Here is a 16,385-nt window from a genome sequence, read left to right as displayed (position 1 = left end):
TCTTCGGGGCCAGTATGGCCATTTTGTTTATTTTGTGTCTGTAGAATTCTACTTTATCAATGTTATATTGAGCATTGTATATTCAATTGTGTTTCAGTGCACTAGATAAAGTATACATTTTAGTAAGTCTTGCATTTCAGATACAATGAGCTGTATCTGAAGGTAACGACTTCAAAAACAAGCATATCCTTATGGAGTACATCCACAAAAGGAAGGCTGAAAACATCAGATCCAGGCAGCTCCAGTAGGTTCCGTTACTATGTATTTATGGCAACATAATACATCTGAATTGTTGTGATAAAGCTATTTATGATTCCATGTTGTGGTTTGTATGTTGTCCTTCTGTCCTAATTGGACTAAGGTTGGAGTCATATGGAGAATGTAGTTGAGCTTTATCTTTCATCAAACCAGAACAAATTGTCAGGGAGACAAAGGAGTTAAGCTGTCGGTCTGTTCGTGGTGTTACAGTTTGTCAGCATACAATTTTAAAATATGTGAAACTACTTATTTAATTATCGAGCTATTGAACTGAAATGCGTCATCGCCATGACGTGCAGATTTGCAAGACATCTTGGTTATGACATGGAACTAAACTTTCCTGCGTTATTCTCTATTTAACTATGCAGAAGCATTACATGTTGTTATTGTATAGAGTTTTAATATTTATCAATGGTATGCACTACTTTATAATTATATATACAGATCTACATATTCCTTGCAGTGACATCGCTGATGCCCACAGAGAGTTGTTTCGCGATGAAAGGGTCGAACTGAAGCGCACATATCTTATCAAGTCGTAATGACGGAGCTAAGACATAAATTATTTGCCTGTAACATTTTACATGATAGTAGAGAGAATAAAGAGAAACATTGTCTTTTTCTGGCTGTTGTGTTGAGTACCTTGTTTATGGTATATATACAGATTTTATTTGTGTTCAAGTGAGAGGCATTAAGCATTACATCTGTTGTCCATCTGTACATAGGAAATTGCACACTATTATTTCAAGCTATATGCAAATATAAACAGATCATTTTTGTTTGAAGCAAGTCATCTTTTTGTTGTTGATTCGTTTGTTTAAAAATATTTGTCATGTGGGCATCAGCATTTTTAAACGTATACCCATATTGCCAATAACGAATTCCTGTTGAGCTTCATATTGTTAGATACACTGTTACAAGATCATACTAAGTGAGTTATTTATTGGTCTGGGATAAAGAAATATCGAAAAAGCAATAAGTATGATTTTATTAATTGCAAAGTTTACAAAGCTTATATACTGTGTAATACGTAAAAGTCATTAGTATTGTCCTAAAAAATATGTGTAAAGTAATAAGAAAATGCAGGTTCATCATAAGCTTAAGTAAATGCATGGACATGAGGATTATTTGAAATGGACATAACATCTATCTATTGAATATCTTTATAACAGTAAGCAAGATATATCTTCACTACTTCTGGTGAACTGGTGAACTAAAAACAGTTTGAAAACATAAGTATTACAAAATTTAAACTATAAAAGGAGGATCACACTTGTAGGTTCTTAATTAAATATTATCAAATTGTTATTTCTCCTACATATGGAGATACGCCCTCTATGCATGATGTTTTGAATGAAACAACATTGGAATATTTTAAATTGTTTTTAGTCATGCATATTGGCTGGACTTTAGTTTGCATTACAGGATCTTACAAGTGAATTACTAAGAGCTGCTAAATATTTATAATATACGAATGTTTTTATGAAATGCATGCGTTAAATATACAACAACTGATACTAAAATGAGATAGTATAGCTTAGTATATAACAGGACATGTGTCAAATGCGTTTACTGAAAGGATGCTGACTCGCTGAAACTAGAGAGAAAAATCAATCGAAATTTAAGTGCTGAGAGTCTTTGCACCAAAACAGCCAACATAAAGCGATCTTAAATTTTCGTTTTAGAATCTAAACTATTTTAACTAAAAATCTTTGGTTTACATTATTTCAACTTTGTGGAGATTTTAATTGCCGACTTTTACCATAAATTATTTTGGATATTTATAACATAATGCTATATAAAATATATGAACTAATATTTAAAAAAGATTTCCTATTTCGCTGGGTGAACAATTTTGCTTTGCTTTTTAATATATTTGTTGCTTTTTCGACAGACTCTGGTTAACTTAAACTAGTTGTAGGATACAATCCAAAAAGTACACCTAAAATAGCCTGTGACATAATTATGTTTTAACAATTCGAACTTGCCTTATTGTAAATTGCCGATTGATTGTTGGAATAATGAAACCACAAGAACCATATATGTAGGGCAAATATTGTCCTTAGTTGTAATCTACGAAAATGTATCTATATAAAAAACACACTTTAAATTAAACAAATTGATGAAGACTTGAGTTTGTCAACAATGGGTAAGTGTTGCGGTAGTGCATGCAAACGGAATTATGAAAACTTCTATAAATGTTCGTGAATAAAAAATGCAAACAATGAAACAAAAAATAATCCGGAGCTGTCTCTGTTTTATACCTGACCGATCTTTTTGATAGGCCAACCTCTAACTATGCATATATTCAAGACAAACTTATTTGATAAGCTCTTTGCAACATAACTAGCTAAAGAATGATTTCCGAGTGAAAAATGTCCTGAATGAAAAATGTCTTCTGACGCAACGTAGTGAAACATCAGTGAATCACTAGGCTGTGAAGTTCGAGTAGGTAGCAAATGAGCGGATGTGCTGAAGAACGCACTCGTGACAGAAGTCGAACTGTTCCTGAATTGTTAAAATAAAGGATGCTAAAGTGAAGATATAACAATTGAAATTGAATCTTACACTTTTAACACGGTGAGTTGTATGTATCGTATTTAACAAACAATTATTTTGCCATGCATGTGTCCATCCTCATTGTTCCGAGTGTTTCTCATGAGTATCACACGAAGTAAAAATGTAATATGTAAATAAACAGTTTGTACAGTGGTAAAGGAAGGTTAACTTTGTTTTGAGAGCGCCGGTTCTCATTGTCTTGGTCTTTCAGATGGTACTAATTAACGTTGAATAAAGTGGTTCAGCTTACCCATACATTGGAAGCGCAACTTGTTTTGCGTTGACATTTCTGCGTCCATGAACTATTAATACATTAGTTAAGCTAAATGTTGTATTGAAAGAGCCACGTCTTATCACATTGACCTTTATGACAGAATGTATGATTATTTAATTCTGAGGTAAATGTGATATGGTATTGATGAGGCATCAACTACTTGCCTTGAACTCTCTTACGGCATCCTTGAATTATTAATACAGTGGTCAAGGTTACCTGTGAAAATAAAACGCTACGTCTCTTGTGGTTAACCTTTCCTACAGCGTTGTTAAACTATTAATGCAGCGCGCTTAAGGTTCCCTGTGTTATGATGGCGCCATGTCTCATAGTCTGATCGTTCTGACGTTCATTGAAGGGACATTTTCAAAGATTTTGGCAGAAACTGACGCTTGCCATAAAATGCTTTACATTGAAAAATGTAAAACTTGGATCTAAAAAGTCCCAGCAAAAAATAAATTAATGAATGAATGAAAAAACGTTATCATCGACCTGGCTCGAACCACTGACCCATGCAGTAAAATTTTAACAACTAGGCCACTCGGCCATCCATCCTCATACAATGAATGCTGTTTTTAATAATTTATATACGTAATTCTCACTGTGTCACAAAATATAACGACAACAGCAGAGTACTCCAAATTATTCAATCGTTTCGCGTTGCAACGCTTTATAATTTTAGGTTTTTAAATCGTCAAATGGTGCATATAATGGATAATTTAGAGCATGGCAAATGCTCAGTATTACTGTTTTCTCACAAATATCATGAACAAAATGAAAATATGCGAATCTGACACATTTTTTGTAATGTTGTCAATTAACCAAAACTTGAAAAGGCCTCTTTAACTACTACGACTCTTCTTACGGTTACATATGTATTGCTAGCGTCGTGGCACCTAGTCGTGACCTGCTAGACTGTGTTCGTGTAGCATTTATTAAGTGTTTAAAGTTTCCGACGTATTGAAGAAAACCACGTCATCTGACCTTGACTTTTCTAACGGCGTTCATGAAGAATCAATACCGTGGTTGATGTTACCTGTGTAGATAAGGCGCCATGTCTCCGCACCGTTCTGACACCGTTCATGACCTTTTGGGTTGGTGGTTATTGATACCTGTGTATTGGTTTCTTAACTTCTCCTGGCCATATCCTTTCTGACAGCGCTCATTAAATATAAATGCAGTGATTAATGTTACCTGGGCAGCGATAGCGCAATGTCTTCTTGCCTTAACCTTTCTGACAGCGTTCACGACGCTGACCTCATGGTCGATCGCAATCTTCTGGAGCAGAGTGGACACCACAGGGAACAAACCGCACTCTATGGCACCGTCACTGTGAAGTTAAGACAGTATAATATTTAAATAATTATGGCGCGGTATACTAGAAAATTAGCAAAGGATACCAACAGCTTTATAAGAAGGCAATATCACATTTCAGAAGTATGATGATATATACATAAGCCCATTTATAAGCTTTATACTTACATCATTTCTAATCAAAGCAAAGGAGTTGACCTTGCCTCGGAGGCAACGAAACAGAAACTGAACGTTTACCGAAAACAATTTTGGTCTATTTTGAAAATACGTTAGTAAACAAACGTATATGAATTAAGGCGAATAATTAGATATGACAATTGACAAATCCACGAGCGTGTCTTATATTGCAGCAACCGTATTGAAGAAATTTAAAAAGTCGAAACAACAACCGTTAGCAGCTAAATTTACAGTCTATTCTACTTATAGACAATTAAGTACACCGGGTCCACGGTTGGTTCCTTCAGACGCTTATTTCTCCACATTGTGTATGAACTGAATGAAATTAGCTGGAGAATTCGGAACATTTCTGTCTTGTTTCCAGTCCGCATACGAGATATGCGTTATCGTTTAATTCTGGCCTCCGTTCTGAATTTTAATAAAGCGAACTCAAGTTGCGTTAAAGGGAGAGAACACGTTTTCAATATTTACAAAATATTTATCAAATACTATTTTATGACACAGTAAGAATTTTCAGATCATCGACAAGCGATTTCAGCAAGAAATAGCATTACATGTTGTTAAAAAATATATCGATGCTGAAATAAAATTAAGCTTGAAGGTAAAAACACGGCTTAATTATTGCGGCGCAAGTATATGTTTATTTTTTTGTGATGCTTTATTATTTATAACATCTCATAACAAAAATCCTTTTATGTACCATAAAATATAAATATAATTTGTTTTTGGACTTTTTCATAATTGGGTCATACTTTCTTGTTCTCTATCACGAGACGTCTAAGCACACATTTGTTCATCTGCTCGTCCATTTTGAAGCTGTTGACTGTTAAATCTTTCATAGGACTTGGTTATCTGCTGGGTAGTACATACCCACATCCTATGCAAAAATAGTATTAAATAAACTCAGATTTTAGCAAGATATAGTATGCATTCCATAAGAGAAAAAAACTAGAGCCGTAAAACAAATGTGCCTACACGACTTATGTTTGGAAAAAGACCTACGAAAACCTAACTGTATACGTACTCCTTGAAATTGGTTACAAACACAAGTTATGGAATAATATTTTCTGTAAATTTAAATTCGCCTTGGTGAAAGTTTCAGCGAAATTCATTATGAAGAAAATGAGGACATGATTCCGCCAATTTAAAACGTATGTATTCCAATTAATGAAACAAGACAAGGATTATTCTTTGTCATAGACAAAATTCCTGTCTTAACAATGAACAAAAACATAAGCCTCGCGTGCCTGTACATTTAGTTTGTTTTGGTATTTTGTTGCATATATTAAACACAACAACTTTAAATCTTAAAGGAACATTTACGCTTTAACAGGCCTAAAATTGCCTTCTTCGGACCGAAAACACCCGCGTGTGAAAATATGATATAAAATGGCCAAAGGGACAGATAATCCTGCCAAACTTAATATTTTGCTGCAATATGCATATGAAGAAAATAATAAGCGAGAAAAACACATTTTAATTTAGAATATTTTTTTCCTTTAGGTTACAATATACTGAAATATTTTGGAGTGCAATGCTATACTCTCTAAAAACATGAACATCATTTATAAGAAGACACGATTCTCTGTAGGGGCACTTGCCATGGCTTTATTTTAGAATGTTTCTTTGGGCATGTGGTAGGGAAAACATTGATGTTTAACAGAAATTCACTCTTTTGCTTGAAGGTTGGAGACTACATGAGACTTTGACAGATGGCGGGAAACCCTTCTCAACTGGTACGAAGCCGGTAAAAAGATGGCCATAAAACAGTGACCGCTGATTCGTGTCGAGTTCTTTCTTGCATAACGTATGACCCCCTTTTGTATTGTTAAAATCATTGCGGCTTGGAATGCTCTTTAAGAAAAGGTATGGTTATGGGGATGTCTATGCGCACAAGTTTGACTTATTTTTTTGTTAAACTTATTGCTTTCACATTGAATTTGTGTAGAAAATCTTTTAGTATATTGTGACCTAAACTCACTTTAGGTAAAAATGAAACATCATCTGCAAGTGCACAATATGACTGGGAAAGCTGATTTTTGGTCATTTCTTAGCAAAAGAGAAGAATATAAGTGCATTTAATGCATGAATTTAGATTATTTGACCTGGAATAGTTTTTTTTTCAAGTTGACCCCCTCACCCTTATATAGTCAAATAAGGGCTAAATTGCTTTCTGACGTAAATTCAAAGGCATTTTGGTTGACCGTGTAGCGTTAATGTGCAACATGAAGGCAGAATTCAGCGCCAGGGACTCCGTGATCCAGTAACGCAACAATAGCTTATGCGTAAAGCATGACCATTCAAACAGAGCCCCATGTCACGGACATGGAATGGCGGACATTTTTACAGTTTGGACAGTGCAGGAGACGCTTAACTGAGCCAGCTTTCATATTTAGTTCAATCATGAACATAACAAGCTGTATCACTTGCTATTATTCATAGAAATACACATAAAATACATAAATGCATTTTCTTTTTTCATTTTATACCTATTTCTATTGGGTATTTTGACCTTTTCAGATAGAGAAATGTCTGGGACTTAGCCGAAGGCAGCTGGAGAAGGGTTGTTGATGGCAATACAGGTAATAATACTAAATTATAACCATTTACACAAGCAAATAAGCATAGTTATGATGCTTAAGGTGTGAAATACTGTCATAATAAAGTGTCCTGCCAGATAAGCCTGTTTAGTCCACACAGGCTAATAAAGAAAGACACTTTCCGCCTAAACTGTATTTTTGCAAAGAAGAGACTTTCTTGAAAAGAAAAATATCATAAAAGCGGAAAGTGTTATCCCTGATAAGCATGTGCAGACTGCACAGGCTAATCTGTGACGACACGTTACACACATGCATTTAATCCTTTTTTTCACAGAGCACGGTTCATTCATTTTTACATAAGATAAACTGTCAATTCAAGGCACCTTCGTTTGTAATCATAAATTAATTAATATTACGGCTTCCAAAAGGAGCATTACTTCGTTTTCGCACACAAACAGCATCATTTTCAGAGCTCTACACACGAACTATCGTACAAACATTCTGAAGTATTTAAAAACATTGCAACACTCTCATAACCAATTGCTTTTTGAAGGCTGAATAAAAACAGTAGTCAATATAAAGTAGAATACGCCTATCAAGGTTCAATATATACGATTTTACACAACCATATGCAATGTAAGAAAGTTATCTAGGGCACGCTATAGGGAAGACGACGTCGATGCCGTCAAAGGAAAAGCTGGCAGGATTATGTTTAAGTGGACATCCCTGTTAATGGATAAATCACTTTCAGCAGCACATAACAGTTTCGTAGTGTTCACAGCTGTTTTGTTTTATTCACAGCAGTTGTGTAGTGTTCACAGCAGTTTCGTAGTTATCACTAGAGTTTTGAAGTGTTCATATTAGTTTAGTATTGTTTACAGCAGTTTCGAAGTGTTCACAGAAGTTTCATAGTGTTTACATCAGTAACATAGTGTTCACATCAGTTTCATAATGTTCCACAGCATTTTCGTAGTTTCACAGCAGTTTTGTGTTTTTCAGCAGTTTCGTAGTGTTCACAGCAGTTTCGTATTGTTCAAATGAGTTTCGTAGTGGTCACAACAGTTTCATAGTGTTCACATCAAATACGTAGTGTTTCACAGCAGTTTCGTAGTATTTACATCAGTTGCGTAGTGTTCACATCAGTTTCATAGTGATCACAGCAGTTTCGTAGTATTTACGGCACTTGCGTAGTTCACTGCAGTGTCATTGCAGTTTCTAAGTTTTCATAGCAGTTTTGTATTGTTTACAGCAGTTTTGTATTGTTCACAGCAGTTTCGAAGGTTTCATTGCAGTTTCGTAGTTTTCACAACAATTATGTTTTGTTCACAGCAGTTTAGTATTGTTTAAAGCAATTTCGTAATGTTCACGTCAATTTTGTATTGTTCACTGCATATTTGGTGTGTACACAGTAGTTTCGTATTGTTTTCATGAGTTTCGTAGTGTTCACAGTAGTTTCGTAGTATTCACAGCAGTTTCGTAATAATTAAGCGATTTTTTTATCTGGCGGAACCAACATTCAATAAGTAAGCGTCGACTATAAACATTATACTCATATAGCACGCAACAGCTTAACTGGACATTCACATACTTTAAATCAAAATGCTGTCTATTGAACGCATACCATGTTTTATTCAATGTATCTAGTCATACTGAAACAATAATGTAAAGAGTTCTGTAACAGATTTGTATTATCTTTAATTCTTTGTCTAGTCAATGATTTATTGCAATTCAGAAAATGTTTAAATTGATAATAAAAGGGTAAAATAAAACACAATAGTCAAATTTTGGTAATGTGTTTCTTGTATACTATATAATTTTACATGCATACATACATATAGGCGTTATGCATATAAACCAACACATTCGTGAACATTTCATTACTTATATATAGGTCCTACACATAATTTGAAGAAAAAACACCACCCGTCCCAATTTTTCCCAAAATTTGGATGAGAATCTATTTATTTATTTTCTATTGCCTAATGATTTCTTAATATTGTATATGCAATTCTTTCTTTACAAGAGTCACATGTTGTGTCGCTAACTGGAATCGTCTCTTTTCTAATTCTAATGAATAGTCACCACATTGGATTACTGAAGAAAATATATTTCAAGCATGGAATTTATATTTTTTTCCAGTTGCTGGTAAACTTATCTCCTGGGCTGTGATCAAGCTAGATAACCGATGTTTGGAAATGTGACAATGTTTGTAGTATTTGCTTCCCTTAGAAAAAAGGCAACTTATTCAAGAAACTTTGTGATTTATTTGGCAAGCAGCAACAAATTATAACTAAAACAAACCAAAATATTGTTTATAATTTATTAATTACATTGTCACATGTTCAATTTACATGAGCATGTACTTGGTATATGTATTGCGATATTGAGAATTTCTAGAACTGAAAGACTATGTTGTTTATGTCAGTCAATCGTTTTCAAACGTAGACGTAGACATTTCACCGGACGCTGCGTCGTCACTGATTTCACTGGAAAATAAAGATACAATAAAACGCACTGAGAAGTTACTTTATATACCCAACTAAGACAGTACTACGATACGGATACGATATCCAAATATTTACGAGCGAACGCGAGATAGGCTTGGGCAGCTTCGGAATAACGACGTAGTTCTCCACTCTTGATCAGCAGACGATTTATTGCTTACGGAGGAGTCCGGATATAGCCGATGAAGCACGACGTAGTTCACATGAATATGCATTGTGTACACACCGGTCTTACAATAACGTAGTGACGTCACCATCTATGTATAGAATGCATGAATATGCGGTAACCTTAGTGGCGGTGACAAACAGCCTAGTAATTTTACTGAAAGCTTTCATAATCACCATTGTATATGTGCCGCTCCAAAATAAGTGATAATTGTTAATTTGTGGCAAACTACATTCCCTTCTGATTTGCTTCCGATTCGATTCCAATTATCATTCCTGCATTATTAAATAGTTTTTCACGCAATTATTTCTAATGTAATGTTTTAACATTTCGAGCACAAACATAACAGTTTGAGATGATTAAGCCTTCCCCCATTATATTACTTCTGCTTCTGCTTGGTGCGGTGAAGGGCCAGTTACGGCGTAGTACACCGGGGAGTGCGCCTAGTCGAAATGAAGGGCAAACTTAAAGCCCTCAACTGTCTCTGCGTGGACCACTCTACTGTCCAGGTGGTTCCACTCTATGATGGTTTTCACGAAGAATGAGTTTTTATATTGATTACTGTTTGAGTTTTTCACCACAAAACCTCTATCGTTATTTATCACTTGTTTATCTATTATATTTGATGTAACACAGTCACTATATTGTTTTGCCTTAATTTGCCATTTAAACCTTGCTGGTTTCAAGTAATCGGTTGCTGGAATAGATGGCACCAGCCCCTCGGCCACTTTGTAGAGCATCACTAGACGGTTGATTTTACGCCGTTCTTGTAGAGGTGGTAATTCTAGTTGCTTTAAAGGGGCCTTTTCACAGATTTTGGCATATTTTGAAGTCTGTCATTAAATGCTTTATATTGATAAATGTCAACATTGGATCTTAAAAGCTCCAGAAAAAAATCAAGAATAAATTAAAACAAGGAAAAAAAGTAGCCGGTACCAGGGCTCGAACCAGTGACCCCCGGAGTCCTGGAGTTAGTCTGAAGTAAAAACGCATTAGCCCTCTCGGCTTTTCCGCCGAGCATACACAGCATTGGTATTGTATACCTTATATAAGCAATCTTCGTAGTTTCGTAAATTTAAACGACAAAAACAAAACTCTCCAAATTATTCAATCGTTTCGCGTTGCAACGCTTTATAATTTTTAGGTTTTCAAATCTTCAAAAGATACATATAATGGCTATATTGGACTATGGTAAATGTTCAGTAATACGGTTTCCTCACAAATATCATAACTAAAACGAAAATTTGCGAATCTGAAACAACTTTTTTCAATTTTGTCAATTTACCAAACCGTGAAAAGATCCCTTTAACATGTTGGTAACGCTGCCTGTCGTTCTTGATTTGTAGTCTCCAGTTATGAAACGGGCAGCTTGTTTTTGCATTTGTTCAATTTTATCAATGTCACGAGTAAAGTAATGATCCCAAATTGTAGAGCCGTAGTCCAGACGGGATCTTACTAGCGCTAGGTACGCTGTTTTCCTACAATCTATAGGGCAGTTCTTTTAATTTCTACGCAGTAGAGCCATTGTCGAGTTCGCTTTCTTTGTCAATTTACTTATGTGAGTTGACCAAGTGAGATCTTCAGATAGGGTTAGTCCCAAGTATGGATTATCGGGCACTTGTTTGAGAATATGGTCACATAGGGAATAAAAGTGTGGAGTCTTGTTCTTAATTGACATTACGTAACATTTCTTCGCGTTAAAACGCATGCCCCATTTATCAGCCCATTTTTCAAGTTCTTTTAAGTCATTCTATAGGATGTCAAAGTCTTTCTGAGTTTTTATTTTCCGATATAACAGGCAATCGTCCGCAAAAAGGCGCACTTGTGATTTGACTGAAAGTGGCAGGTTGTTTATGTGACATAAAAACATAAGGGATCCAAGTACCGTGCCTTGAGGGACACCGGAGTCCACTGTGAACTTCTGGGAGACTTCGACGTCTACTACAACTTGCATAAATCGTTTTGTGAGAAAAGTTTTGAGCCATGTATGGATTGTTCCGGTTATGCCAAAGCATTCCAGCTTGTATAAAAGTTCGACGTGTGGCACGGTATCAAATGCCTTGGAAAAATCTAGTATAATGACGTCTGTTTGTATGCCTTCATCGTAGAAAGATAATAAGTCATTCATAGTGACTAGTATTTGAGTTTCGCATGAGAATCCTGATCGAAATCCGTGATTCAGGTTTGTACGAATATTATTTCTCTCGAGATGGTTTAGTAAGTGCTTACAAATGATATCTTCAAGATTTTTACACAGTACGGATTTTAATGATACTGGCCTGTAGTTTTCGGCGAGGTGTACGTCCCCTGATTTGAATACCGGTGTGACATTAGCATTAACCCAGTTGGATGGTAGTTCGCCACTGCCTACTGATGTTTGGAAGATTTGGCGTATTCCAGGTGCGAGTTGTTTAGCACAGGTTTTCAATATTATATTTGGAATATTGTCTGGACCGACTGCTTTTGCGACTTTCAGTGATGATAATAATTTCTCTATTCCGGGTGTTGTTATGTTTAAGGGAGGTAACTTGGATTTATACTGTTTTTCTGATGATGGTAATACGCGTTTGTCTCTTCTTGTGAATACGGAACTGAATTGACCCAAGAGAATGTGTGCTTTATCTGTTCCCTCACTGAACAAGTTTACTTTGACTTATTACCTAATTAATTATAATATTAATAACCTAAACATATGTGACATAGCCATCAGGCGAATAACAGCTAAAAGAGTAATCTAGGCAGAACCAGATCCGCTATTTGGTGAGAATTTATGAAAATACACCAGTACTTGCTCAGAGGAGTCCCTTCAGATCAGATATAGAATAACACAGGGGCCTGACGGAAAATAAAAAGTGGCTCGATAATAATAAAATCATAATACTTGTTTAAGAAAAGGAGTTTTGAACGAAAAAATCGAAACTTAGGAAAATATGGATGCAACTACAAAGTTTTCTAGTAATGTGACATTGATAAACGTTACAGAACAGGAGACGTTCAACGCAACGTCATCAAACGTTTCCGGATGGGAGCCTTACTCTATAGGCAGTTACTATAGAGACACGAAAGTGCTGCTCTGGAGGGTGATTGCGCCGATTCTTTTTTCCATTGGAACGATTGGAAACGCTCTGACTATTATCGTGCTGCTTCGTCAGAAGAAGATGACGTCAACGGCGGTTTCCTGTTTGCTCTGGCGCTTTCCGATACGCTCTTGTTGTTCAGCGCACTTTCGTCAAAATGGGTGTTTTGGACCTGGGGCGTTGATATCCGGTCGCTGAGTAGCCCCGGTTTTAAAGCGATAGCCTACCTTACATACCGTTGCATCAATCTCTAATCGTTGCTGATCGTGGTCGTCACGTTCGAGAGAACAGCTTGCGTGGTGTTCCAGCATAAAGTGAGACTGGGCTGTTCCTCACACAACGCTGGTATGATCATCATCTCCATTGTGCTAGCCGTGTTCCGAAATTAATATAACAGTACTCGTGATATTTGATGTGAATGAATACACGGGCTGGATGTGCGATACGTCCACGAAGGAGTATCTAGACCTATATAGCTACGTTTATGTATGGATCGACTTCACGTTAACTTTCGGCGCGCCGTTCCCGCTGCTACTCATTGGCAACGTCATCATCGTAGTGCAGCTCGCGCGCTCTCGCTCAAGACGACAGCGGATGAACATTTCCGGTCAGGCACGCGACACGCGTCCATTGTCCGTATTGATGATTGCCCTGTGCGTGCTATTCCTCCTCACGATTACACCGGTGTCAGTCTTTGCTTTGTACGGCCCCTACCAGGAGGAGAAGCTCCAGGCGCTCATGTCAAAAGATCCTTACACGGCCTATTACGAGATCCAGTACTATGTGTTCCTTAACGAAATTGCCATTCTGGTCAGCTACTTCAACGCCTGCTACACGTTTGCCATCTACGTGTTCAGCGGCTCGATGTTCCGCGCAGAGCTGAGGAGCCTGCTTTGCTGTAAGGCAACACAATGCACCAGATTGTTTGGAAGCTAGGGGCCGATGCAGACGAAATCTTAATGCCACCAGCAGCAAAACGCCGACGAAAACTGCTATCGTTAACACCATTTGACATAAGTGCATTTCATAATATTAAAAACATATGCTTGATTGATTTTGTATATTGGTAATATATATTAGATTTATTCTACACCTTTAATAAATGTACGTATACAGGGTACAGAATCAACAGGGTTTCCCCGATTTTACATGGGCTAGACAGAGTGTAAATACACCGTTAAGAACGTTATTTTATAGTTATCAAGTTGTTGAAATACATTTGCAAAAATCGTTAGTGCATAAAAGACAGTATTTCTTGCAGTTTGTGCAGGTACCTTAGGTAAAAGAACAAATCATTGAATATGTCTGAAATCGTTGAACAAATTTCACATTGCATAACCGTATAAATGAATGCAGTACACATATAATTTTTGAACACGAACACATTCTTATCAAATAACGTAATTCTGATGTATTTTTAATTGCCATAAGCAGCATAACAATATGTCTTCTCTGCACAAGTTGAAATTATTAAGAAAAATTGTTTTAAAAAGTAATTTTGAAAAAAAGCAACACTTACCGGTGTGTTTACATCCATTAACGTTTAAATGGGAACACAACAAAGTTACGTTATTCTGCACCCAGTATGTAAGGCCTCTGGTCAGTTGGGTTATTTATGACTCTGCACCACTCAAGACGAAGATCTATAAATAAATATGTTTAGATCTATTGCATGTGCGTATAGTATCCTCTCTGATTAGCCTGTGCATTGCGCACAGGCTTATCATTGACGAAACGTTTCTGCCTTAATTGAATTTATTTTTAGAACAGACTTGCTTTAAATGATAACTTTTACAGGCTTATCTGGGACGACACTTTGCGCACATGCATTAAGCCCCGTTTTTCAAGAATAACTCATATTTGGGATCCACTCTCATTATGTTCAAGTCAGCTAAATCTAACCATATGACTTTAAAACTATGAGCAGTCACATTACAAATTGTTGGATAATAATTATTTGAAATACAATTTATTTAATGCTTCTCGGTGGTTTATAGAGAAATATCAGTGAATTCAAACTTATAATTCACTGTTTCAAACAGAAATTAACAGTAAAAAATATGTGCCCCCCCACCCATATTTTTCCGATTCTACAATATCGTCACCGTGTTATGTGCATACGCCATTTTTGTAGTAAGTAAATTTCTTATTTAGTCGCCATTTGTGAAAAGGTGCTTAAATGCGTGTGCGTAAAGTATTGTCCCACATTAGCATGTTTAGTACGCACATGCTAATCAAGGAAGACACTTTCCGCCTAAACTGTTTTGTTGCAACGAAGATCTTGATTTAAATGAAAAATATCATTTAAGCGGAATGTGTCATCCCTGAATAACCTGTGCACACTGAACAGGCTTATATGGGACGACACTTAACGCACATGCATTTAACCCCCTTTTCACAGAGCACGGCTCATTTATATTTACATAAGATTAACTGCCAATTAAGGGAACCGTCGTCTGTAAACATCAATTAATTCATATATCGGCGTCCAAAAGGCGCATTACTTCGTTTTCGCTCACAAACGGCATCATTTTCAGAGCTCTACATATGAACTATCGTACACACATTCTGAAGTATTTAACCTCGCCGTACCGCTTATGGAATTCAACGAATTAATTCAAGGGGGGATCAATCTGCTACAGGATTTATAACTTAACGAATATATGACTTCGAACTGAATCATGCTGTTTCGATTCTATTGATTGGGCTGTTGGTGCTGTTCCTTGTCACGATGACACCAGTGTTAGTCTGTAGTGTGTACGTCCCCTACCAGATTGAGAAACTCCAGGCGCTCATGTCAGTTGATTTTTACACGGCCTGGTATGACACCCAGTACTTTCAGTTCCTTTGCGATAATGCCACCCTGGTCAGCTACTTAAACGCCACCTTCAACTTTGCCATTTACGTGTTCAGCGGCTCGAGATTCCGCGCAGAGCTGAGGAGCCTGCTTTGTTGTAAGAAAAAACAAGGCGCCATCCTGTTTGGAAGCTAGGGGCCGATGCAGACGACATCTTAATGCCACCAGCAGCAAAATGCCGACGAAAACCGTTATCATTAAACATATTTTACCAAATTGCATACATGTATTTAATAATATTTATCACATATGCTGGATCTGATTTTGGATATAAGTAATACATATTGGAATTATTCTACACCATTAATAAATGTGTGATTTTGAAATTAATTTGAAACGGTGTTGTTCGTAGCCAGGCCTTTAACTCTATGAAAGGCCTCAACCTCCGCGCAGAGATTTGACGGGACTTCCGCGCAGAGGATTGACGGGACTTCCGCGCAGAGATTTGACGGGACTTCCGCGCAGAGATTTGACGGGACTTTCGCGCAGAGATTTGACGGACACCAGCATAGCTGGATCAAATCCATGCCTTCATAACCAAGCATGTGATGACAGCCTATCCACGTTGTACAATAATATTACCGTTGTTGTTTTTACTTTTTAATTTAGGTAATTAATTTGTCATAGTGAACCTTAGCTTAAACTCTTTTTTCAAAATGTTA

The 16,385-nt window shown here is 36.6% G+C and overlaps 1 protein-coding gene across 1 annotated transcript; it reads left to right on the top strand.

Moving 5' to 3' along the window:
• The first annotated feature begins 12,719 nt into the window (after window positions 1-12,719).
• On the top strand, window positions 12,720-13,802 carry LOC127866115 (uncharacterized). The gene is made up of 2 exons (XM_052406522.1): window positions 12,720-12,869; window positions 13,239-13,802. Exons 1-2 carry the CDS (start codon window positions 12,720-12,722, stop codon window positions 13,800-13,802), a joined length of 714 nt encoding a protein of 237 aa, XP_052262482.1.
• The last annotated feature ends 2,583 nt before the right edge of the window (window positions 13,803-16,385 follow it).

The sequence above is a fragment of the Dreissena polymorpha genome, chromosome 1, assembly GCF_020536995.1.
Source record: "Dreissena polymorpha isolate Duluth1 chromosome 1, UMN_Dpol_1.0, whole genome shotgun sequence".
Lineage (NCBI taxonomy): Eukaryota > Metazoa > Mollusca > Bivalvia > Myida > Dreissenidae > Dreissena > Dreissena polymorpha.
Note: the sequence above shows the minus strand (reverse complement) of the source record. Positions and strands in the feature narration are given on the sequence as shown.